The 27,054-nt window shown below is 42.8% G+C and overlaps 1 protein-coding gene across 1 annotated transcript in view; it reads left to right on the plus strand.

Moving 5' to 3' along the window:
- MEGF10 (multiple EGF like domains 10) overlaps positions 1-27,054 on the plus strand; it is a 158,333-nt gene that overhangs the window by 85,521 nt on the left and 45,758 nt on the right. The window contains exons 6-9 of the mRNA XM_036279239.1: positions 12,727-12,973; positions 15,107-15,227; positions 18,881-19,017; positions 25,116-25,328. Coding sequence (XP_036135132.1) covers positions 12,727-12,973; positions 15,107-15,227; positions 18,881-19,017; positions 25,116-25,328 — 718 coding nt within the window. The remainder of the gene's footprint in view (positions 1-12,726; positions 12,974-15,106; positions 15,228-18,880; positions 19,018-25,115; positions 25,329-27,054) is intronic.

Here is a 27,054-nt window from a genome sequence, read left to right on the forward strand (position 1 = left end):
GCAGAGAGTCTCCGCCCCCTTGTCCACCCCCGTGTTGGACCTGAATTGCAGCCGTCCTAGCTGTTCTCTGTTCTGAGCTGTTTCTGAGCCCCACTTCCCTCATCTTCAGATAAGGGTAAGGTTGTTTACTTCCTTGGCTGATGAGGATTAAGTGACACAGTGCCCCTTCAGTGCTCAGCACTGCCCGGCAGCATAATCACGGCTAAGTAAATGGTACCTGCACTTTCTGGTGTGACAAAGGGGTGCTGCCACCAGACTTCTTAACGTCAGTCTAGTCTTTAGATGGAACAGCAGATGGGGTGGCTGTTTGTGGCCATCTCATTCCGTCCTGCGGGTGACACCCTTCTACAGCAGAACCCTCTCTGTCCATCGTCGCTTGCCAGGAGGCTCCCCAGACAGCCCTGGTGCAGCTTTCTTTCTTTCTTTTGTGTTTTTTTAGTGTGATTTCCAACATCTGACCAGATGTCTGTTCTTACCAGATGAGTCTGTGTCTGGTTCATATTGCTTCTGGCATAGTGAGAACACTATGGACATTTATGTTACGGTGCTAGTCAGTTTACTCGCAGTGGATGTGAAGACAAGGCTGGGCTGTCATGTTATTTAACTCTAATCCACATCATTTATTGATTTTTTGTTACTAGTCTTTTCCCCCCTTGGTGTAATATCCCTCTACATCCACTTACCAGACAATCTTGGTTGAACCTCAAAATATAACAAAATCTAATGTTTTCTTACTGTCTCTGCTGCTGCCACTCAAATCCGTCCACCATTCTCTTTATTTTTAGAGACAATTTTTATTGATGTATATCCTTCCCTTTGTTCTCAGAGACAGCAATTTAAAATATCTACTCTGTTTTGTTTAATTTGGAAGCTCTAGCTAGTCTATCTTCTTTAGTAATAAAATATGTTTGTTTATTTAAAATGATATTTTATTTTTTAATTACAGTTGATATACAATGTTATATTAGTTTCAGGTATACAACCCAGTGATTCTGTATATGCATAACTTATGAAGTGATCACCCTGATAAATCTAGTACCCACCTGACACCATACATAGTTATTACGGGATTATCGACTTTATTCCTCCTGCTATAGTTTACATTTTCATGATTGTTCTGTAACCACCAATTTATGCTTCTTAATCCCTTTACCCTTTTTAACCATCCCTCCAACCCCTTCCCATCTGGCAGCTGTCAAAATGTTTCCTGTATCTACGAACCTGTTTCTGTTCTGCTTATGTGTTTATTTTGTTCTTTAGATTCCGCATATGAGTGAAATCATATAGTATTTGTCTTTCTCTGACTGACTTATTTCACTCAGAGCAATACCCTCCAGGTCCATCCATGTTGTTGCAGATGGCAACAGTTTATTCTTTTTTTATGGCTGAATCATATTCCAGTGTGTGTGTGTGTGTGTGTGTGTGTGTGTGTGTGTGTGTACCATTTCTTCTTTATCCATTCATCTTTATCCATTCATCTGCTGATGGACACTTAGGTTGCTTCTATATCTTGGCTATGGTAAATAATGCTGCAGTGAACATAGGGAGGCTTATGTCTTTTTTATTTAGTTTTCAGGTTTCTTCAGGTAAATACCCGGAAGTAGAACTGCTCTTTTAACTGGAGATCACAATAGTCTCCTTGCTGCTGCATCGACTCGGGCCCCCTAAGTAGTCACTGCTCTCTTGGGAAACCAGGAGACCTGTAAAATGCACTTCAGACCACGCTGCTCTCCTTCTCCAAACTCGCCAGCATTTCCCAGTGTAGTCACAGTAGACGCCGAAGCGCTGCCCGGGATCCGCTGTGTGATCTCACCCCCACTGTTTCCCTGTACCCCGGCCATCCCACTGCGCCCTGGGTGCCGCCCTGCTCAGCCTCTGCCCTCCTTCCCTGGAACACGCTAGTTTTGTTTCTGCCTTTGTGCTTGATACGTCCTCTGCCTGGAGGTCTCGTCCCCCTGGGTCTTTGCACGGCTGGCCTCCTTAGGTTCAGCATAAGTGCTCTTCCATGAGAGGCCTCCCCAGGCCCCCATCTATAACTCTCTATCGAACCTCCTTTTTAACTTTTTTTTATGGCACTATTCAAAATTATTTTATTTGCTTGCTTGTCTGTCTTCCCTCTAGAATGTAAATCTTATAAAAACATGGATTTTGTCTGTTTTAGTCACTGCTACCTAGCTAATTTATTCACCTAATATCTAGCACAGTGCTGGGTACACCATAATGCTCAATGAACATTTGTGGATGGGGCGGGGGGGATAAAGACATATTGGTTCCAGGAGCAGTAATGATATAAAAATGAGATATGAGAAATGAGTAACATTTTGCCTTTTCTTTCAAGGCACTTTCAGTTTAATAGAGGAACTGGAAGTACATACTCAAATATATAAGCCAAGTATTTGGAGAAGTTAAGAAATGGTCAAAGCCTGGCTTGGCTGGTTAGAGCGTCATCCCGTTCACCAAAAGGTTACGTGTTTGAACCCTGCTTGAGGCATGTCTGGGAGGCAATTGATTGATGTTTCTCTCTCTCTCTCTTTCTCAAAAATTAGGAAAAACATATCCTCAGGTGAGGATTTTAAAAAAAAGTAGTCAGATGTCTTCTAGAGAAAGGGCATGACCTAGAGTCTTTCTTCCCAAGTCCTTAAGGTAGCTCAGGCTCCTGCGGCTTCGGGGTCCACCCTGCTGGCGCCTCGCAGGCTCACTCGTCTTCGTGCCTCAGCAGACGGTCCCTTCCTCGCCCACGAACTGGAACTGCAGGAGCCGAGAGAATGCGCCGTATGCGGTTTCCCTGAACTTCAAGGAAGATGTGGGTGTGGGAGCGCCTCTCCCTCAGGGAGCAAAGTTGTTGCCCGAGCGCCAAGGTTCTCACTCACATGGGGTTAGCACGTGAGCTCCCCAAATGCTGGCCCCGTGACTGTGAACGGTTTTGAAAGTCGGCCGTCATCTGAATGGAGAATGCTTGACAATTTGCCATCTAGACTTTCTCATATTACTCTTCAACGTGGACATTTTGTATGACAGTATGGAACTCAGCTGTTAATTTGTACCAAAACCATGTATGAACAGTAAGGAATAAAGCAAAGAAATTAAAACCACAAGTCATTTCAAACCGTATAGCAACCGTTTTCTGACGGCAAGGATGTGCTTCCTGGCTGTTCTGCTCAGAGTGAGATAATGACACCGTGTGTGTTAGGTCCTGTAGCCTCACGTGTTACCCTACCTGTACAGTGGGGTAGGCCAATACCCGATTTCGGTAGAGATACATACATCTCCTCTTACAGGTTTGTGCTGTTAACTGGCTGAAATTAAGTGCTCTGGTTTATTATCTAATCTGATTCATTTGCTATGATATTGGAGGAGAACTCTACAGAAACCCTGGACCGCCAGGATGGTGAACAAGTGGTTTCCTGGAGCAGATTAAGCCTGAAGCATCACTGGTGGCAAATTGACGAAACTGAAGCTGTCCTACAGGGCACATCACGAGAAGGTCGGGTTCTTTGGAAAAGACAGTAATGCTGGGAAGAATAGAAGGCAGCAGGGAAAGAGGAAGACCAAATGTGAGATGGATTGACCCCACAAAAGAAGCCAAAGACATGAATCTGCAGGAGCTGAGCGGGGCTGTTGAGGACGGAACATCGGGGACATCACTCATTCACAGGGTCCCCAGGGGTCAGAGCTGACTCAGCGGCACATAACATACAAACCTTTCATGATTATATCTGGTTTCTTATTGTTTGTGATCATGTCAAAGGACTTTTTTTAAATACTTGAAAACTTCTTCAATACAAATAAGAAAAAAAAATTAACCATATTTTTTTCTTATTTGGTCAAAATATCTTTCTTTTCTCCACTTTTAAATCATTGTACCAAACCACTATTATATGAAATGTTAAAAGATCTTCAGTAAGAAGAAGAAGAAAAAAAATAATAAAAAATATGAACAAGAAAATGGTAATAAATACATATCTATCAACAACTGGATTTTTAAAAAACAAAGTAAATGGTCAAAATATCTTTTAATTCATTGAAAACATAGTTGATCTTTTAAAGTTTGAACATTTGTATCTGTGTGCTGCTGCAAATTAATCATGTTTGACATGTATAAAACTAATAAGGGTTAGAAAGTAATAAAACGATAAAGCCTACTCCAATAGGGTAAATAGTAGAGGTTACAAGATCCTCATTCTTAGACCAGAAAATGAATGGCATCATCTTAAAATTCTGTGAAAACCTAATGGTTTTTCTACTCACTACTGTTCCATAGCAGTAGTGTAACTTACAAAGAAACTTTACATTTTAATGGATTTTTTTTTGCACTTCGTAGACCATATCAAAGTTAAAAACTTCTTTAAGACAGAGGATGCCATAAGCAATGCTAAAAGAGAAGCAAGAAGTGGGGGAAAATTTTTGCAACCTATAAAACAAATCAGTATATAAAATATGCAAGTAACCCACAAATTAATAAGAAAAAATTCTCAACTTTAGAATAGGCCAAGGATACAATAAAGTAATTTAGAGGCAAGAAAACCTAGTTGGCTAATAAGCATATGAGAAAATGATTATCTCTGTAAAAAACAAAACCATGAAATGCATAATAAAGGAACAAGATGTCATTTTTGCCATCGGATTGGCAAGAGATGAGAAGTCTGACCATATCGTGTGTTGACAAGGATGTGAAGGAAGCTTCCATATACTTCTCTCATGAAGGTAAATTGGCAGAGTAACTTTAGAGAGCAATTTGGTTGTCCCTAAAATAAAACTTTAATTTATGAACACCATATGATCCAGTAATTTTATTACTACTTATTTATAATTTATCTATATGCCTTAGAGAAACCCTTGTATACATGTACTAGAGGATATATTCTTTGCAACGTTTTAATAGTAAAAATTTAGGGGAAAAAATAGCCATGAATATGTGAAAAGATCAATTTATTGGAGGCTGTTAACATAGTGGAATGTTGTATAGCCATTAATTCCTGGTAAACTGCTATATAATGTTACATTGTATTAACAGATGTATCAATATTAGTAGATCTCAACATCATAACATTGGGTAAAAAAGCAAGATGCACAATGACATATACATTTTATATGAAACCAATAAATATATAAAATAATATAGTATATTCATAGACATACACACAGACTAGAAGGACATTAAAATCATGATAGTGGTTACCTCTGGGCAAGGAGCAGGAAAAGTATCAAAACCGGGCAGAAGGAGGCAAAGGAGACTTTAACTTTCCTTGCTATGTTTTATTTCTTGCATTAAATGATGAAGCAAATGTTATGGGGATGTTCACAACAGTTAATTCTAGGTTGTGGATTCATGGGCCTTTGTTACAGTGTTACTGGCAGTCTACTGTAGTTAAAATTTTTTTTCTCAAGAAGACGATGCTAACATTTTCAGATCATCCAGTTAGCACTGAGGGTCTGAGGACTGGTTTCCTTACTATGGGACTTGAAACAAAGCATTTAAGACCTCTGCCCTTTGGCCTGTCACACTCAGAATGAAGATACTAAGTACTTTCCCAGGGGTGGTCCTCGGTACCTGTCCCTCAGTCTCACCCCCAGCCCCGCCTCCTCTGGAAGCCTCTCCCCCTCTGCCCAGAGTACAATGTGCAGAGGTCCTCTGTGTTCCTCGAGCCTTGTGTGCACTTCAAACTTACACAATCTTTGGTGATAAACCTCACTGTGGGCCAGTCTCTTCCAGTGGGTAAAGAAACCTTAGCTATAGAACATGTCTTAGGCAGGAGCAAGTAGTAAGTGCTCAACAAACAGAACTTAGTAGCCATAGAAGCTGCTTAATATATTTGTAGTGAAAGACTCAATGAGCACAGAACAAAAAGATGGCAAGACTTTCTAAAGCAAGACCTCCTGTGATGGCTCCTGAGGCTGTTATTACTCTTTTGACTTCAGTGGATAAATGTAATCCCCCAAATCCCATACTTCATCTCAGCCTCCAGTGTGTGTCCTTGGCAGTTTCCTGCCCCGTGAGTAGGGTCATCGGTGTGCTCTCAGAGAGAGACATCACATTTGTGTTGAGACACACTGAAGAATAAACCTTTCATGCTCCTCTTGCTGGTTCATAATTTGAGATAAACGTACACTGAAGTTATAACATGACAATGTTGCTTTGAAAATGTGTGGAGCAAACATCTTTTTAAAAGAAGAATGAATGTCCTCCCTCGGCCATAATCATATTAATATACACAGCCCCGGGCGGCTGTCCACAGAGACTGTGGGCACTTGCCAGCCCTCCAGCGGGGCTTTCTGACATGTGAAGGACGCGGTTTTAGTGCTTTCAGAGGATCTGGAAAATACATTTTTATTGTTCTTCTTCATGGATGGGAAGCTTTCCAAAGTTGCTTTATGCTTCACGTACTTGATGTTTTGAATGAGGATCTTTTCTTCCACAGTAACAAAGGGAATGCCACACCATAGCCTCGTTAGCCCAAAGCACAGGGAACACAAATCACAGGGAGACAAAAGGAACGGGAACCAAGGCTTAGGAGGAACGGGTGGGGATTTCAGGAAGAACTGTGTTTTTCTGCCCTTTGAGACAACAGCAAATTACTTTGGTCTCCTCTAAAAGACACTCACGCTGTAGAGACATTTTCTTGAAAGTGCTATGTTTGTGAATTAGAATGTGAAGGGTTGGACTTTCTTCCCAATTACTCTCTCTCGTAGCCGCACACTTTCCTATGTTTAGAGTCAACAGAGAACATCATGGCAAGATTCCAGGTAAAAATATATTTTCAAGTCAGTATAGTTGATGATATATTCTGATACTTGACATTTATATGGTAAGAGGACTTACAGTCTTAGTTACTTCAAACCAAGTGAGGATGGTTATGTGTGAGTAGCTGACATCACTTTCCCTATTTATAAACTTGAGTTCTAAGATTCAATACATCATCCTGCTGTATCCGGCAGAGATGTATCCACAAGGTTCTTGAACCTCATATAGCTCTGCAGTTTGATTTCTAAATCTCAGAGCCAAGATATAAAAAACAAAACCAAAACACCAGCCAAAAAAAAAACAAAAAACTGAACTGCTCATTTGTCTAGAATTTGTTTAGACCTAACACAATTATACAGAATGTGTCACTTTTGTTAGTCTCTATAATTCGGAGCCAATGGCTTTTAAAAAGCATCTTATATTTCAAAATGTGTCTCAAGGCTGCCCTGTGGTCTTAGTGGGCATCAATTACCTGAGGCAGAATTAAGTCATTGGGATTGGTGCCTACTAATACGGCAAGATGATCCAGATTTTATTAATGACCATCTATTTCTTTATGCTCAGGGGAGGATGACTACAAAGTTTATGTGTTTGTTCCTAAGTTTCTCCTTTACCATTTCTGGGCCCCTGGCCTGTACCTCTGGACACATTAATTTTCAGCAAGTGGGAAAATTCTAAATCCAGTTTTGATTTGGCAACTAAGAATGCGGTGTAAAATACAGGGTTTCATTGCAAGCCCGAGCCTTTTCTGATTGGCTCTGTAAAAACAGATGGAAAGGGTGATACCACGGCCTGTTTTCACTTCATGGAGTTACTGGGAAATTGGCTTTTGAAATTCCCATTGTGACAACCAAGTTGTCTTTTGGGGCATGAATGATTCATGCAAGGCAAACAAACCAAGGACAGGCCTGTTATGCCAGCGTGTTCTTCCTGGTGTAGATGTTCCAACGTGCCAACCACGGAATAAAACTGCCGCTGCTATTAGGCTTGTGCCACGTCACACAACAGGTACTTTGTAATTAGTACATTCCACCATCTCCATTTTACAAAAAGAAAATGAACTGTAACCGAGGTTGGGGACTTGCTCAAGGTCCCATGGCTAGGAAGTGAGGGTGGCCCCGCTGGAGTCCAGGTCTGTCTGATGCTAAATTGCTCTACTTCCTTCTTGAGCCAGCGGATGATGGATGAATTTGGTAACAAGGTGAACTTGAGGGTAAACATTACTCCATCACTCCTTTCTCAATGAGAAAATGATTTCATCCTTTCCCTTTTTTTTTTTTTTTTTGATGGAGTTTTTTTTAATGAAACAACGTATTAACATGTCCTTGTTCCTTCTCCCCAGCAGCTCTCAGTTTGGGGTTTCTGTTTATTTCTAGTTGTGCCCCTTTCCTCATTCTTTATCTGCACAAAGACAAGTGATGTGCTGAACTGTCTCCCTTTCATTCAAAGATTTTCCCCGATGCTTTGATTTCGTTAGTACTTTGTGCGGCTGTGGATACGGTGAAACGGTCATCAAAACCATTCTAATGAACCTGCTGCGAACACTCTGAAGTGAGCACTCTGGCATTTTGGGCAAACACGTGTCATTTCTCAAATACATGTGAGACTTTTGTCCTCCAATGTTCCCCTTTGGAAACCAGGCCTAAGCACTTACTGTGCACTGATACGGGTTTTGTAATTGATGAGCATCACTCGCTCAGGTGGGGGTGGAGATCACAGCTCTGGGGGCCTTGATAGGTTGGGGTTTATTCCTTGCTCTTGTCCCTTAAGCACTGAGCGACTTTGAGCAAATTATCACGAGTCCATTTTACACATGGACTGATGTTGGAATGATGATACGCGGTAACATTGAGTGTTACTGTGAGGTTTACATAAAATAGCTGCAAAAGCTGGCCTATGTTGAAACGCTTCTCTCTCTCTCTCCATCCTTTGCACAGAAAATGGGACTGAGGGTTTGAAGTGGGTTAGGAGAGGAGAATGTGCCTAGACTCGTTGTGGTGGTTCTACAGGCTTCTCTGCTTGTGGAAGTCAGGACAGTCCTCTGTGTCCACAGGCACTTTCATCCCTTCACCGGGTGCGTCCTGAGCGCCAGCTGTTCCCCGTGATACGTGCGCCTAGTTTTCCGGTCCATGGACTCCACCACCTAATGACACCAATACTGTTTTCACAGGGAGCTTATTGACTTTTTTTGTTTGCATAGAATCGTTAACTTACAAAGCTCTTCAGATTGAGCATCTCCTTAATTTTGTTTCCTTTTAAAGAAATGCCCTACGTTCTTACGACTGAGATAGTTTCCTAACTTGCGTGCCCCTAAATATTGAGTCATTGGCTGACCCCATAGGCTTGCTCCTAAGACCCCACAGCCTGATCATTTGTTGCTCTGCCTGAATGGATCATACTAGATGAAAAACGTAATCGTGGGGTATTACGTTTAGCCCAAATATATAATTTTACTACTTCAGGAACAGAATGGTCGCCTGAAAAGTGCTTGGACTTTTGTTTGCACAAAGTCTTAGATTTGAATACTGATGCCACCACTTACTGATTGGGTGTTTGGGGACATTTTACCGAAATGCTCTCGTCGTTAACATGCTCTGTGTGCTATATGTGATCATGATACCCACCTTGTTGTCATTGCTGTGAGGACTGGAGAGAGGTGTGTAAAGCATGGAGCACAGGACCTGGCACAATATAAAAACGTGCCTAGCACATTGAACCATAACACCTGATTGTTTGCTTGTTTTTCTCATAGTGCCTGTGGGAGTAAGCCCGCCCACCACTGTTTCTTGAAAGGTAAAGCACTCGCCCCTTGAGATCGGAGTGAGGTGCTCAGTAAAAGAAGTCAGATGATGAGTTGAGATTCTCCCCAAACTGCCTTTCCAAATGCAGTACTTGAATTCAGGCTCATTGATTAAGCTTGGTGCCGAACATAAGGAACACATGCTGCCTCTTGTCTAGACGGGCAACACACCCTTGAGTGTGTAGTGACCAGGGAAGAAAGCAGGCTTGTGTGCGACGAGCTGTGTAACTCCCTGGGATACATTCACAAATGGATGTGTTGCAGGGTTCGATATGACAAAGGAAGAAAGGAACGGAAGTCACCATGATGCCTAAATTCAAGCCAGGCTTCTATGTCCCGCTCATTTCACTTCCTGCCTATTTGTCCGTCCACTTCTGCGTGTGGATTCCCCCAGCCCAGCCCCTGTTGGTGCCCAGTGAATACACTGTGTGGCCCATGTGTCAGTGGCCTTTTGGGGAAATACAGCCCCCAGGGGGAGGCTGTCTCTTCAAAGCATACCACAGTGCTGAGACACGGCCAGGAAACGAGCCATGTCGGCCTGGGGATGGTCCTTTAAAAGCCTGAACCCTTTCTTTGATGCTGATCATGATCAATTTCTGCTATAAACTTACTTCTCTCACGAGTTATATTTAGGGTTTTCATTTTTGTGTTTTAATTGCATCCCAAGAAAATAGAACTGGTGTCTGTCTGACGGCTCTGCTGGGAGGGAAGTTGGTGGACGGGATGTGGGTGGACATGGGTCAGAGCAGAAGAGAGACCAGCTCTGCCCTCTCCGCACCTCTTCCTGCTGCTCACCCGTGTGCCAAAGACATTCTGTAACACACGGGCTCCGGCCCACCCTTCTTACTGTGGCACAGTGGGAACAAGAACTCTAAGTCATCATGCTTCCTTTTAATGCTTTTGGCATGATCTTGATGACCTTAGCAATGTAATTTCCTTAGCTAAAATTATTTTTTGTGTGTCAATCGATTAGTCCTCTATTCTACATATGGGGGGAAAGTGGGTATTTAATATCTGAGGCTCCTGGAAGTTGAGAGGGAAGTTGAAGAAGCTTTAGCAAAGAAAATGAGTAAAATTGAATAAACTTTAAAAAAAAAACAAGTAAAAGTATTTGGGGATAGTATTTAGTGTAGCAAAGAGCAGGGTCAAGGATGCTTTCATGTTCCAGGAATAAGGCCATTTATAATATAGAGAATGGTGATGAACCAACTATACTGTAAGGAGGACAGGAGAAATTTGTTATCCTATCTAATCAGAGCATAACAGATTTGGCTTACGTGGAATGAAGATTTTTTTCTTACTCTTGGGGCTGGTGAACCAGTTATAAAGGACTATGGAATTTATTTTGATGGCCCTTAACCACAGGATAGATTCTTCTGAAACTGGGATGGCTGAGAGGATGTAAAGGAACATACGAGGTAATTTAAAAAAAGAAGAATACATCCTGGATTGAAAGAGTTACAGTTGAAAAAAATTTCTTCATCCATATCCATAGGCACTAAAAGAAACAACTCATATGAATAACAGTTGGGGTTAAACCTCATCTTGGAACAACCAGCTAATCTTATTTTCTGAAAGAAGACTGTGAATGCTTAGGTAATTGCTTTCTTGATTTGCTTTAGGATCAGTAATTCTCTCTCATTGTTTTTAATCGTGTTAAAGTGTGTTTATTAAAGTACTAATGAGACTAAAGCCATACTGATTAAAACAGAATTATTCATTTAAACCTTTTGATATTATGAAATGAAAGGTAGGTTCTCATATTGGAAGATGAATCCTGTACATCTAATTTGTGGTTTGCCATCTGCCTCGTTTTATTCTGTGTTTTTTTTTTTTTCCCCCCAATCATTTATTTCAGGTCTGTTGAAGTTACAAAATTTTTATGAAATGACCTTTTTTTAAATCATAAAAACAATTTATCCTAAGAGCTCTAGGCAGGGTGCATCTTCCCTAGTGATTTTTATAGCATCTAATTAATAAATAAATGCACGGCTGGCTAGGCAATGCATATTTTAAGAGTAGATTTTGCTTATCGTTGCCCTTTATAATTTTTTTTAAGGTCAAGAGTATTTATTTATTTTTGTAATTTTTATTAATTTATTTTTGTTATAGATGTTCCCCCCCAGACACCCTCCTCCCCATCTCGCCACTGCCCGCCCCCCCCCCCCCCCACACACACAACCTTGACCCTTTATAATTCCAGCCTGTTAGGGGTTGACATTTTTTCCCATCCCTGCTTCCGTTTCCTACTCATTGACTTGACTTCTACTCCTCCTTCCCTTTGGAACTGTGCTTTTAAATCTATCTTCCAAGTGCTGTTTTCTGCCCTTGTCTTACCTGGTTTCATGTGCCTGTGATTTCGTTATTTGCCGTCCATTTTCTGTTTCAGGGTTGTCTTATTTTAAAAATAAGTCAGTGAATTTAAACATTTTAGTCACTTTTTTCCTGCCTTTTCTGCTTGCCTCCCCGTCATACATATTTTGACTGATACCTTGAAAGCAGATCAGCTGTTTGCTTTGGGAGTGCTCAGCCCAGACCTGGAGCAGGGTCAGCCGTTCCCCAGTGGCTCTGCTGTGAGTCCCCCCTTGGTCAGCATGAGCACTGCCTGGGGTCAGCCGCCCCCTGACCTCCTGGTCCACTGCATCCTTCTTGCCAGGTACGCCTGCCTCTCTGGTCAGCTCCTTCCTGCCCTTTCCTCACACCCAGCCAACCTACCTTGCTCCAGACAAATCTGCAGTGTTCCTCGGTGCTCAAAATCCTTTACTACCGATTCCTTGTCCAAAGATGCGATCCAAACTTCTCAGTGTGCATAAAAGCCCCTGCATCTGCTGACCACTCCCGTCTACCTAGCCAGCCGTGTCTCCCCCACAGCCGCCACACCCTCCCCTAGCCGGTCACTGTCACCGCAGCAGACTCCACACTCCCGGTGCCGGACAGGCCGAGCAAAGGCAGGGGGCTGGAACCGCCGCTGTGCCTCCGCGGTGGTGCTGCGGGCAGTGTGGTTCCCTGAGTGCTGAGCCTCAGTGCGTGGAGCCCTGGGCTGGTGCCGGGGCGCTGACGCCCCGCTAAGGAATGGCGAGGAAGGGGTCATCGAGCCATTTTCTCCAAGGGAGAGGATCCTAGAGAGCTTGCCATTGCCCACCCCCGACTCTGATGCCTTCCATGTCTCTTTCCCCAACTTTAGCCTGTGATGGCGACCACTGGGGGCCTCACTGCAGCAGCCGATGCCAGTGCAAAAACCGGGCTCTGTGCAACCCCATCACCGGGGCGTGCCACTGCGCCGCAGGCTTCCGGGGCTGGCGCTGCGAGGACCGCTGTGAGCAGGGCACCTACGGCAACGACTGCCATCAGAGATGCCAGTGCCAGAACGGGGCCACCTGCGATCACGTGACAGGGGAGTGCCGCTGCCCGCCGGGGTACACCGGAGCCTTGTAAGTGACCTACTGCTGGGCTGCGTGGCAGAGCTCACCCCTCCTGATGCCATCTTGTCCTGTGCTCTGCTTCCATCACTGCCCAAGCCTATGAGAAGCAGGAGTCAGGCCCAGATGTAGAGACCAGCAGTGATGGCCACCAGGCGGTCCTGCCATTCGACCCTTGCACGGGGAGCCCAGCAGAGTCTGGGGGCCAGCTCCCACACTTTGCTTTCAGCAGGACCCAAAGAGAGACTGCCAGGAGGCTGCATTGGATGGCAACGCTGTGGGGTTGTTGGGGCGGATTGGAAGTTCTGCTTTGATTCCCCCACGATCACATTCCTTTTATACTGCCGGCATTAATGGTCCATGTTGTTCTGTTCTGCGTGGCAAGTTAATTAGCTGGATGGAACTGGGACGGGTTCAGTGCCTTAGAAAAGAGGAAAGGGAGAAGATGTTAGAGATAGTCCATGATAAGAGGCTAACGGGGTTGTTTAACACCCACAGGTAAGCATGTCGCTTTGCGCATATGAAAATCTGTGTTTCACATCTGTGCGGGCTGTGTGCACACAGACAGTCTAGTTCCCCCTGGAGGACAACAAAGCAGCTCCTTCACCTCCACTGTTTCTTTTGTGGGAAGGACTTCCTTCGGTTTGCTTGCACAGAGTGTCTCCAAGTTAACAGTGCTTCCACTTAACGATTTTTCGAATTTAGGATGGTTGAAGCAATATGCATTCAGTAGAAACCGTACTTTGAATTTTGATCTTCTCTCGGACTACTGGTATGTGGCATGATGCTCTCTGGTGGTGCTGACGGCGGCAGTGAGCCGCGGCTCCGAACGCAAGGGTCAGCGTCTGATACTCAGTAGTATATGCATCGTGTTAGATGGTTTTGCCCAACTGTAGGCTAACGGAAGTGTTCTGAGCATGTTTAAGGTAGGTCACGTAGGTTGTGATGTTCAATAGGTTAGGTGTATTAACTGTGTTTTGGAGTTACGACATTTTCAATTCACGATGGGTTTATCAGGACATAACCCCGTTGAAAGTTGAGGAACATCTGTGTTAGCAGACAGAGTAAGAGGCAGAATTTGCCAAGAAAGTAGGAAATAGAAAAATCTTGTTCCCTTACTAAGAAAATTACACTTGTAAATCACAGGACTAAAACTGAAAAAAAAAAAAAAAAAAATGGGGGCTGATTGGGTAAATATTTCCTGCTGACAGTGTTAGGGCTATAAAGTAGAGCTAAAGAAAAAGTACATTAGTCTAGAAAGCCCTGATTTTCAGAAGAATGAATGATCATCCCAAACTATTTAATTGTTAATATTGCTTCTATGGGTTTTTGTTCTGTTTTTTTTTAAGGCCACAGTTGAATAGGGCTTTGGGGGACTTGGAGCAATTCCACAGGAGAAAAAAGACAAAGGCTTAGAGAGGCTTGTTCACACAATATGGAACAGGGGGTTAAAGCCATGGAGACTGGTGGAGCTGAAGGAGAGAATGCTGAAAAGTGATTATGAAAAATATGTGCACAGAGTGGGGATGTACAGACATTTCCGACTGGTGTGGCTCAGTGGACTGTGCGACGTCCCATGGACTGAGAGGTCCTGGTTTGATTCCCGGTCGGGGCACGTGCCCAAGTTGCAGTCTCGATCCCCAGTAGGGGGTGTGCAAGGGGCAGCTGATGGCTGTATCTCTGTCACATAGATGTTTCTATCTCTCTCTTCCTTCCTCTCTCTCTAAAAAAAAAAAAAAAAAATCAACAAAAACATATGTTTTAAAAAAAAAATAAAAAACCCCAAACATTTCAGTCTCCTTTGAGGTTAGAACAAACACACAAACAAGAATAGACTTCCAATGTAGCATGTGGGCTTGATGAAAGTTACATGGAAAGTTCCTGACATCAGGAGTGTTTTTCCATCCTTGAATAGAACAGTCTCCTCAAATCGAAATGGTTTCATTAGACAATTCCATAAAACACAGAGAAGGACAAGGTGGCCCCTCAAAGACCCTGCCCTCCAATAGGATGTTAATGAAATGAACAGTATTGAAAAGAGAAAGCTTGTCTGTTTCAGGGCCCTGGGTGCTGTTGTGTCTGCGAACCTAAGGGTCATGTGGCTGGATAAATAATGGTGTCCTTTGTCACCCGTTAATCCCTCAGCTGTGAGGATCTTTGTCCCCCTGGCAAGCATGGTCCGCAGTGTGAGCAGAGATGCCCCTGCCAGAACGGAGGAGTGTGTCATCACGTCACGGGGGAGTGCTCTTGCCCCCCTGGCTGGCTGGTAAGCTCCCCTCCGCCCTCCCAAAGTCACCTCTCAGGACACTCCAGTGAAAACGCATGTGGAGGGCTTTAGCACAAAATAAAGTTACACTGATGGTTAAAGATGCGAAAATTAGAAATTCCTGACCATTTCAAAGCTGGAATGCTTCGGTCCAGGGAAGGCAGAAAGTGATTCAGTACTGAACTTGAAGTGTACTAAGGGTCCTTATGGAAAGATAGTAGGCCATCTGCCCTGCATTTTCCCTCAGCATATTAACAGGAAATACCTTGTTTACATAAGGCAGCCAGAGCTGTTAAACACTGGACATATTTAAATAATTATTTTCATAATTATGTTCTGTGGATCACTCTTATTCTTTGAGAATGTTATTCTCAATAGAATAAGTGTTCTATGGAAAAGTTCTGGTCATATAAATCTGGAGACACTTCCAGGTAAACCAAGTTTCCCAAGTGCTGCAGGACTCCTCAGAGCCTTTAGTGTCATGATCCAGGAGGAAGCTACAGCTCATCCCAGTTCCGAATCTTTGACCACGATTCCCTTTCTTGTGGTAGCATCACACAAGCTTACTGTGCTGTGGAATGCACAATGTCAAAACTGGTTTACTACCTGGATTTCTTTGAAACCAGGAAATCATGCTGGTTCTTATTTCTCTGAGTTGGTTTGTGCATAGGTCTCCTTGAAGGCAGAAGAGCGAATGACCGATGTCTGTTTCTTTCATTAACAAACAAAAAATGAAAGAGCAGTTTACTTATGATCATTTTCTACCTCCATGCATGGGGGAAACTGGCTAGTGACTTGCATGGCTAGTGACTTGCTAACTGCCAAATTCATTCTCGTTCCACTTTTCCATTCTCCAAAGATTTTGACAGTGTTCTCATCCACTTCCCTTTCTTAAACTCTTTTCCCTCTACTTCTCTGATAACCCTCTCTCCTGCCTCTCAGTAAAGACCCCCTTTTCTAATTCTCTTCCTTCTACAAATAACTTTATTGCAATATCCCCTAGGTTTCAGTCTTGTCCTTCTCTGTTCTTGCTATAAATCGTCTCTGGAAATCTCACCCAGACTCGTGACTTGAACAATCATATGCTTATGTTCCCAAGTCTTAATCTGCCCAGTCATGTATCTGTCACTATCCTATTAGACTCCCCAACCTAGACTACCTGGGTATGAAGCCACCATCTGTCTGGGAGCCAGGCGTGGGATGGAGTAGTTGGTATTGTCCTTGTTGTGGGCATGGAGCCAAGGAGAACTGGAGTCCAGTTCCCAGGGACAGTCCTGGGAAATAAGGGAGATGTCAAGATGTTCCGACCATTGGGACAAGTGGAAAGCAAAGATCAGACCCAAGGTGAGAGTTAGAAATGGTAAGCAGATAAGACAAGTTCCTGATCTAGAGGCAGAGTCTGGAGAAATTCCATGAAGCAGCCAAGTCAGAGCGAGGGGCCTTTTCTTGAGCAACGGTGATAAGGCGAACAAGAAATCTTGGAAGGAGCATAGAGGTGGTTCAGGAAGGCCCATCAAAGTCCATGTTAATAAAAACCAAACTTGTATACCAGACTTGAGTCTTCTACCTTTTTAAAAAAGTCTTAGTTAAAACCAATATCTCTCTCTTAGTGCTCAATTATATGGGATTCTTTCTATTCTTTCATTTCTTTTACTCAGCCTTTTGTCAACACTGGTCATTGCTTTGTACTTGGTAGAGGAAGGATTTTGCTGGGGAGAACTGTGTTCTTTGAATGAGGAGCTGTAGGCTTTCTACTCCCAGAACTTTTGTGTAGACTTTGAATGTAGAGCTGCCTCCTCTTGAGATGGAGACTTTCTTCTTCTTGCTTGGGGTGGTCATGATGTGTCATAATGGTAACCACCGTGAGTCCTACCCAGAGGGTGCGCAGGGGGCTGTCCCCGGCCGCCCAGTGGAGCCTCCCCTATACCTTGATAGATGTTTCTTCCTGAATGCTTCAGGTCATTTTTCTCTGTGTGTAGCTGAACTTCCATTTTATACTTGTCTTTTAAACATTTCATTTGTGCTATCATGCTAGGTGCTTTTTCTTGTTGATTATGCCTTCCTATTATGCATACACACACACATGTATTTCAATGAGTGGAAATAATGTCCTTCTTCACGCCGTTTGCTCACATCGCTTTCTATTCCTAAACAGCATTTCAACAGCATCTCTGAAGCTTCTGTGAGAGCGTCACAAACTGGGTGGTTAGAGCAAGTCCCCAAGAGAGGAGAACGTTCACCCTGCTTCCCACAGATCGATCCTCAGTACATTATTCCTTCAGTCACGTTTGTGTTGTGCTCATGGAGGGATTGGAGTTATCTGTACATCTGTCCCCCTCACCACATTGTCAGTTAGTACGAGTTGTGGCCTTATCTTTGATTCTCAGAGTTTAAGCACCGTGCCTGGCACGCAGACGATTCTCAGTCAGGCGTTGATTGGAATCATCTCTCAAAGGCTTTTTCGGTTCCAAGTGCCTATGGAAGAACTTTCCCTGTCCGTAGATAGATAGAAACCACCAGAGGAGACTTAATTATCACACCAACTGCCTTTGTGGATAGCCAGGAGTTAGAGGAAATGTATTTTCTTATGCTCTCCAGAATAAACATTTACAAAACCATCTGGTGCTCACTGGCCTCCAATTTCAGAGTGCCCACAGTCTGCCTTCTTTTTCTTTTTCTTTTTTTTCTAGAGCGAAGGAGAACAAAGCAGCAACTTCCAACAGTTAAAAACATTTTTAAAATTCCTGTTATTTGCAATATGTTGTTTGTTCCAACAACAGCCCCAATAAATAGATAAGCTAGAAGACCAAGCTACGTAGCCATGTAAAGTAGAAAATAGTAGAGCATTTCCTAGATTTATGGGTACAGTACTTTATTCTTTTTCACATAGGATTGGAATAAATATGACAAGATGGACAGCCTCTAGGGTGAGGAGACACAACCAAGTTACTCTTGATTTTTCTTCCCAGGAATTAAGCCTTCCTATTGATCTTGGCCCAGCAATGTTTGTTGAAGCTGCTGAAAAATGGAAGTGTTTTTCTTCTGAAATAAAATGTCTGGGTTTACTCCTTTAGAAGTATCTCCTAGGCACTGTTATTATTAATTCAGGTACACAAAATTTCAAACTTATGCTACATTGCAAGAAAGGAAGCCAATGATACTGTGTATTTTTGTCTAGAACATATGGTAAAGCACTTGGACATTCCATTTGCACCAGATGTTGCTGTTTATGTAACGGATGCTCTATAAGTATTGTTGACTTATTGTACATGTAAGACACAAGGAAAAACACTTGGAAGGATTTATAAATCCCTTAGGTTACCATATTAATTTGATGGGACTCTATCTTAAGCTTTAGGGGTTTTTTTGTTTGTTTTTTGTTTTTAATATGGGTGGGTATTTCTTAAGATTACTATTCTGCCACCTTTGAATGTATCTTGAGATTTAGGCTTACCAAGTAAATCAGTCAATTTAAAGTTTCTAATATTTTTTAAGATGTTGAATCTGTGTTCTAAAATTCCCTTCATCTAATTTTCTTGCATCTCTGTTCCCATATATTCCTCCTTCCCTTTCTGTTTCCTCTCTTTTCTCTCCTCCTCTGGCCCTTCCCTGGCTAGAATCCCATCTAATTTTCCAAGTCTCTTTGAATGCAGGGCACAGTGTGTGGTCAGCCTTGCCCCGAGGGTCGCTTTGGAAAGAACTGTTCACAAGAATGTCAGTGCCATAATGGAGGGTCGTGTGATGCTGCCACAGGCCAATGTCATTGCAGTCCAGGATACACAGGGGAACGGTAAGGGAGTCTTGTACTTCTGTTTGTAATGGCGGGAGAGGAGAAAGCTCCAAAGGTCCAGCAACACCTCCGCTACCATGTGTCTGTGACTGTTCTCTGACATTCCAGAGCACCTAGACGCTGTCAGCGTTTGCCACATTCTTTCCTGACTCCGTGCATAGAAACTGAATCATAGACTGTGATGGTGAACTGAAGATACAAAGAAAGCATTAAAAATAATAATAATAAAACACACCAGCCATTCAAAACCTACGATGACTATGTCATTCTAAACAGTTGAGTGTTTAGGACAGCCACTTCAAGCACCAAACTTTTTACCTCGTAGACATGTTTAGAGAGATTGATTTTTAAATTGGATGTGTACTGCCCTGGCCGGTTTGGATCAGCGGTTGGAGCGTCAGCCTGTGGACCAGAGAGTCCCAGGCTCGGTTCCCACTAGGGGCACATACCAAACAAAAAAATAAATAAAATTTAAATAAATAAATAATAAATGAATTGGATGCGTACTTATGTATCTTTTAAAAATGTATTTAAATTTTTTCATTGTTGACTAATGCAGATGTCCCCCATACCACCGCCCCCTGATTTGCCCACCTCCTCCCAGCCCCCTCCCCCCACTCCCCACACTATTGTATCTTTAAAAAGCATGTTGGACATAATGTTACTTTCATATGATTCAGAATTCTATTAAGAATACCATTCATTTTATTGTGCTCTAGTGATAGAGTAAGATCTGGACTCTGGTCCCACGTGAAATAAGAGCCACTGACGACGCTCTTGTGAGTCTTACATTCACTGTCAGTCAGTTTTTGGATTAGATGGAGAACTGCTAACCCAGAGGGCTTTGCGCACCCTGTGTCTTCCAATTTGCTCTTTCATCTGTCATACCCTGTAAGACAAGGTAATCAAGCTCATTGGATGTGTGTGTAAAATCAGAGAAAAGAGACTTGAGAAGAAGAAGAGTATAATGGCTGAAAACAAAGACTCTGGAACCTCTGTTCTCATCTGTAATGTTCAATAATAATTGTCCTTTCCTCTAGGGTTGTTATAAGGATTAAATAAGTACATTGAAGCATTTAGAACAGTGCGGAAACGTATTAATATTAGCTGTTATTATAGTTGAGTGATTTCTATGAACTGCATAAATCCTAGTGATTTCAATTTGAAGAATGTTTAGGACTGTATAAATATTAGCTATCAATATTTTTTATGGTATCTGTGAACTAAGAATTCATTCAACCTCCTTCCTTAATTTTTTTCTTTCTAAAATTCTGGTCTAATTTTATGACTGTTAATAAGATACTGTAGGGTGTTTTCCCCCCAGTTAGACTCTGCGCTTCCTTGTTAAATTTATTACTAAACATTTTGTAATTTTTGAAAAACCCCACTTCTGTCTTTAATTGGGTATTTTTGAATAAAGGAAAACTCACTTTTGAATACAGCATGGGGCAAAAGTAGATTTATAGTTTTGAATATATGAAATACAGAGTGTATTCTTGGTGTTTATTATTATTTATTAATGATTGTGTTATTTTCCACACAAACAACTATAAACCTAATTTTGCCACACCCTGTATTTACTTCTTTATTTAGTCTCTCTCCTAAACTTTTTGGTTAACTCTAATGTTATTTTTAGCAAATGCCAAAGTTAATTCATCATTATTAATAAAGATGAGCCAGTCTCTTCTTTATAATATATAATGACTGTTTCATTTTCTTGAATTTTTGCATCAATTAAAACCTTGAAATCAAGGTTGACAGAAGGAGGTAAAAGTGGGAATTTCTGTCTTGTTCCTAATTTTATTGGAAATGGCTTCTGTAGTTTAATGTTTGTTATTGATTCTTAGGAAACTTTCATGCTCAAGTGGTTTTTTTAAAATCCCTATTTATATCAGGAAATTTTGTTAGTGGTATATGTTTTATTTTATTAAAGGCTTTTTCATCTTTTGTTAATATAATGATGCATTGTTTCCTTTAATTTTTGGATGTTATGAATTATTGACACCTTTAGTGCATTGTTATATAACGTGTAATTAGGCTACTCAGACGTTTTTGTGACCTGCATCCTGGCTATGGTTGTATTTTGGAGAGAGGAGGTTGTCGATGGATTCTGGATCCATTATCACGAACTTCTTTTCCCAGAAAGATGAGTCGGGGAAGGAGAGACATAGGACCAGGCGGTGTCCTAAATAATGGGTTTGTGGAATATTTAGGGCACTAAAGTTTTAAATGTAATTGTTTTATGCCCTCTAGGGATTTAAGTCTGGAATTCAAGTCAACACAAAACAAACCTATAGCGCAAGCTTATATTCCTCTTATTTGGAAGACAAGGAAAGGCATCACAGCTCATTTTCAGGTGAATTCTAGATTTGAGTCGAGAAGGCGAAGGGCAGGAGAAAGAGAAGGAAAATGAAGAGGGAACTTGCTTCTTGAGTTTTGTTCGTGTGATTACTATTTTCCTGATGAACTGATGGCATGATCTCTGTTTTCAATTAGGCTATACCCATCTGGGTTCTCGAGTTCACACACACACACGCTAAGGCCAAGCATATTTGTCACTATGAAAGGGGGAAAAAGCGAGGCTCCGGGACAGTTTGTGGCAGGAGGTGCGGGCCAAGGGCCAGGGTCCCCTCTTGCTGTTTCCCGTGTGCCGAGCAGTCCGCGGTACGGTGATGACGAGGTCGGGCCACGGGGTGTGGCCTGGAGGGCCAGGTACCACCACATGCGTTGCCAGTGAAGCATTAGCAGGATGTGGGAGCAGCCGTCCCAGCCACAGGCAAACAGAAAAAACCCAGCAGGCATCTTGTGGGCAGGCAGAGCGCTCGTGGGATGCCGAAATGATAGGCTTTGGGGTTTGTGGAAAGGTCGAGAGGATGTTGTGATAAGGGAAGTGTAGTGTCACGGCCCAGCAAGAATAAGGAGAGGGGGGTTTCCAGATCCTCCCAAAAAGTCTCCTGAAGGGGTTAAAAGAGTGTTTTTAATGCTAATGGGTTGTCGTGGAATCACTCAGGTCTCGGATGGCCTGGCCAGGGTCTGTGCTGCCTAAGGAGTCATGGATCAGTTGGACTCTGTAAAGGTGGGAACTAAGACTGTTCTGCCATTCCTGTGTCCCTGTTACCCCCAAAGCGAAGAAGCAGGGGTGTGAAAGGAGGTAACACCAGAAAGCATAGACAGAAATGGGGGGATGCGACCTCCGTCTCCAGTGGAGGAACTCTCGGGCAGCAGGGCCGGGGCCAGGTCGGCTGTTTTTCAGTGCTCTTGGTGTTTTCTGCCGAGCAGCAGTTCCAGACATTGGAAAGGCAGGGGCCTGATTCATTGATCCAGGTTTAATGAGGAATGTGATTCTTCCGCTATATCATCATTTGGCCCAATTATTCCAGACACTCTAGGGAGGGACATGCTCAGAAGGACAGGGAGACGAAGGAAGCTGCCCCCCCGCCCCCGCCATACTAACTCACTTCCTTTTCCACACGTTCACCATGAGATGCAATGTAATTGTCGAAACGGCATAACACAATCCTGTGGTCCTCATCAGTTTGGGAATTGGTGTCACATTTTATTTATTTATCTGTATTTATTGTTCATCTATTTTTCCTCCTTCCAGGGCATTATTCAAAATCTCAAAAAGTATATATATATAGAAACTCTAAATATCCATATTTCTACCATGACCAATATTTACTGCTATATCTTTACCTGCCTCTTTATCATCTCTCCTAAGAAAATGTATTTCCTGTTTTCCTGATTCCTAAGATAGTTTTTCTTGTTCCACTTGGTACCACAAAAGCAATAGTAAGGGCATTAAATTTGCTGGGAAATGATGCTTCTTTTTTATAAAAGGGCTAAAAAAGGGTGACGGACTCTGCTTGACAAAGACTTCACCCAATCAGAAAGGCAGAAGCTACTTTGTGATTGCGTTTATTTTCGACATGGAAAATGTCTACTTCTAGAAAGACCCCCCCCCCCCTTTTTGGTGTGGTAGATGGAAGTAGACATGACTGTTATTAACAGGATTCTCTTACAAGTGCAGCATTGACAAAACAGAAGTGGGAATCTGAACCAAGCTTTACATCCTGGCTACTTGAGTGAGTGAAATTCAAATGGCTTCTTGCCATTTATAACATAGACTAGTAGTATATTTAATTATAGGTTAGAAAGATAAATATGTCCAGGACCAGCTATTATGGATATTGTTTTCCCAGAGAAAAGGAAGTCCCTGCCAAGATATGAAATATCCACACTGCTTCCCTGTCATTTGGTAGCTGATGCTTTTCCAGGCTTCCTACCTCTGCCCGGTTCACCCACTTGAAGAGCTGTGCTTCTTACTGAGTTAAAATCATGCAGTCCAACACTTAGCATTTGAGTTTGTTTTCAAATCCTTGCAAGCGGGAGAAACCTTTTTACCTTCTCTTTTTCTTTTTGGTATACTGACTTGCAAAAAAAAATAAAATAAAATCTGGGCAGGCAGGTGGCAAAGCTGTCTTGCTAGCATTTAGTGAAGCGATGGTGAGGCCAAATAATTGTACCTCAGCATTTTGTTCTCTGAAGTTTACATCTTTAAAGAATAAACTAAGTGATGTTGCTTATTAAAGCTTCTTACAAGTCAAAAATAGAATACCTTTTAAAAATGGTCTAAAAAGAGGTAGACTCGTGTATCGCTTGAAAGCACACATCTGATTTTATGCTAAATGTTAGTGCAATTACTCAAGAAATTATCTAGTAATTTGTTGAGCAGTTAATTCAAAGACTTTGCTTATTAACAAACACACCTAAAGAGGTCTCGAGTCTGTGAAACCCAGTTTGCAAGAGGCTCATTTCCTTGTCTCTATTGCATTAAATATGTGCAAGAGCCAGAGTTAACCAGAAAAGAATCAAGGATTCTCCAGATTTATCTTCTACACTTAAATAGAATTCCTGCCCTGGTGTTGTTAATAATCACACCCTATCATTAAAAATATGCAAAGTCACGTGGAAAAGGTTGGCTTTTCAGCCATGTTGCTGTTGCTTTTAAGTACACTTGGATTTATTTTGCACTTGCTGCTTGCATTCTATCCATCTAAAAAGTGCTGTGCTGACCTACATTTTGGACTGGGTCTGGCATGACATGGGGAGTGGCTGCTGAGACTCACAGTGTTACCCTACTTGTGGCAAGCACTTGGCTAGATGAGACCCCATCTCCCTTTCCCTTGGCAAAAGGTACCCCTTCTGCTGCAGAGTGCTCCATCGAGTCACCTTGCCTGGTCGAAAGGGGGCTTGGCTGGCCAAGAACGAGTCCTGCTTTCCATGGAGCAATGAACATCGTCTCGTCTCTGTCATGATTCCCTCCAACAGCTCTGCTTCCCACCTGGTCCAGCTTATCCAGCCATGCCCTTCTTCTGGGACTGAGCTCTAATGTCATTGTTTAAAAAACAATAAAGTGAATTTTTGAGGTTTGATATTTTTTTCTTGCGATCTGGCAGCCCTTCTTCTCCACAGAGGACAATAATCTTTTTAACAAAAACGTTGCATTCGGGAACTGCACACCTTCCTACAAGGTCCAGCTCCTGCACCCAAGGTGGAATCGAGGACATCTGATTTCAGAATCTCAGACCTCCCCCGATCTAAAGAGGACTTCATTAGTTACATACCTTTAATCTCATGGCTAAGATGGAAAAGTAATGTCAACATGAAAGCCAATGGAATTAAATTTTAGTTTAGAATTTGCTGCAATGTTTTCTCTTTGGAACCGGGAAACACATTTTTTAATTTCCTAATTATAGACTGGGACTAACATTTGGGCAATTTCTTTTCTCCCTTTCCTGATATCTACTAAAACGTGACATACACCTTTGGCAAGTGCAAGGTATAAAACACACTTCACGTCCCAAGCTCCTAATTTTATTTTATGTTATTTCTTTGATCCGTTCCCATTGCTGTTACTACTGTCTGTAGTCGGAGTAATTCACCTCAATGCTCTTCATACCTGTAAAGGGATAATCACTAAATAAGTATCAAGTCCAAAAAGTAGTTTTAACGTCTACCTGACAAAGTCTGTCTGAATCAACTGTTTCCACCAGGTGCTAACTAGTCTGTCCTGCACTGCCGCCCCTGCCCGACAGGTGCCAGGACGAGTGTCCCGTGGGGACGTACGGCGCCCGCTGCGCTGAGACCTGCCAGTGCGTCAACGGGGGGCAGTGCTATCACGTGAGCGGCTCCTGCCTCTGTGAAGCAGGCTTCTCGGGGGAGCACTGCGAGGCGCGCCTGTGTCCGGACGGGCTCTACGGCATCAAGTGTGACAAGCGGTGCCCCTGCCACCTGGACAACACTCGTAGGTGAGGGTTTGCTGCCCCTGGACGGACGTGCCCCCTATTTGAAAGGAGAGGTTGGCAGAGAGATTCCCACCCCAAGATCTTCCATGCCTCCGAGTCATCCTGGGCAGGACCACCGAGTCCCCGGGAGACTTCTGTGCGTGGTGGGTGGTGGTCTGAATCAGAAGTGCTAACGTTGTTAGGCGGTCGTGGGTGGATATTACGTTCTATCCTCTACGAATGGTTCCTAGCCAACACCGAACTGGCTGAGGTTAGTAGCAGGTTTTCCTGAGAGAGGGATTCTGTGGCACTCCCTTTGAAGCAGAGATGCAACGGGAGACCTGGGCTAAGCGCAGTTTAGTATGTAAACATGTCACAGGCCGGTTCTCACGGCCACATCTCTTACTTGACAGAATGAACATCTGTGTGGAGAGAAAGTGTACTGGTGGCAGTCCTTCACATGGGGCTGTCACACGTGAAATACATTTTCAGAATTGATTATCCTAACATAGAGCTCACAGGGGTCTCTTAGCTCAATAATCTCGAAGAATTTAAGAACAGGAAACCGTGATCCCACCCACCCTCCTGTACCTTGTCTGCCCCTAAAACTATCTTCCCAACCCCTTACTTCCTCTTCCTTCCCCATGGACCAGATACATATCACTTGGAATTCTGGGTTTCATTTGTAAACTGCTGGGAAAGTTGAGTTTGACAAAAATGTGCATTAGACAGCAGCTCAGACATTGCAAAAATTACTTTATTTGCATTTACCACAGCTGTTATTTTATTCATGATTCTAAAAGATAACTCGTGGCCACATCAAATCTCAGATACACAAAAGTTAAAAGTAAACAGAAGCCTGTGGTTGGTCTTTAAACCATTGTTGGGAACAAAAAATGGACTTTTGCACTCTGTGTGTGTGTGCGTGTGTGTGTGCACAGACATGTGCAGTGGGTACCCACATGCTGGCATACATTTTAGTGGAGCATATCAAAGAAGTACATTTTTTTTATCCTCACCCGAGGACATTTTTTCATTTTTTGTTCATATAGAGTGGGAGGGAGAGAGAGGAAGAAAAAGAGAGAGAGAGAAACATCGACATGAAAGGGACACATCAGGGACACATTGAGTGGCTGCCACCTGCACGATCCAACCAGAGCTGGGGACAAACTGCAAGGGAAGTACATGCCTTTAGCGGGAACCGAACCCAGGTCTCTCTGGACCGCAGGCCGACGCTCTAACTGCTGAGCCAAATTGGCCAGGGCAAGAAGTACATTCTTAAGGTCTCGAGCAACTTTGTAAGCTTCTTAGTCAACTTTTGGTTTTCTTTATTGGAAACTTCTACCACTCTGCTTTGTGACAAAGAAAACGTTTGTTTGCTTTTAACCTCTCCAATGTTTAAGGATCTAGCAGGATTTAGGGACAAATGATGAATCCGGCTACCTCATGTAGCAATAGTTAAGAACTACAAAGGAGCTCTTCTATGAGAACAACTAGAGCAACAGATAAAATGTTGGTTTTGTTGTTGGGTACCATGTTAGTAGTGGCAGGTACAAGAGGACAATGCCATGGTGATTTTGACATAGGTCACGTGTACCTAAGCACGTATGCGTTAACAAAGGGTACAGTTGTCCTTCGGTATCTTTGGAGGATTGGTTCCAGGACACCCCCCCATGGATACTAAATCCTCAAATGCTCAAGTCCCTTATATAAAATAGGTGCATATCACCTATATGTGCATATCACCTGT

The sequence above is a fragment of the Molossus molossus genome, unplaced genomic scaffold, assembly GCF_014108415.1.
Source record: "Molossus molossus isolate mMolMol1 unplaced genomic scaffold, mMolMol1.p scaffold_m16_p_3, whole genome shotgun sequence".
Classification (NCBI taxonomy): Eukaryota; Metazoa; Chordata; class Mammalia; order Chiroptera; family Molossidae; genus Molossus; species Molossus molossus.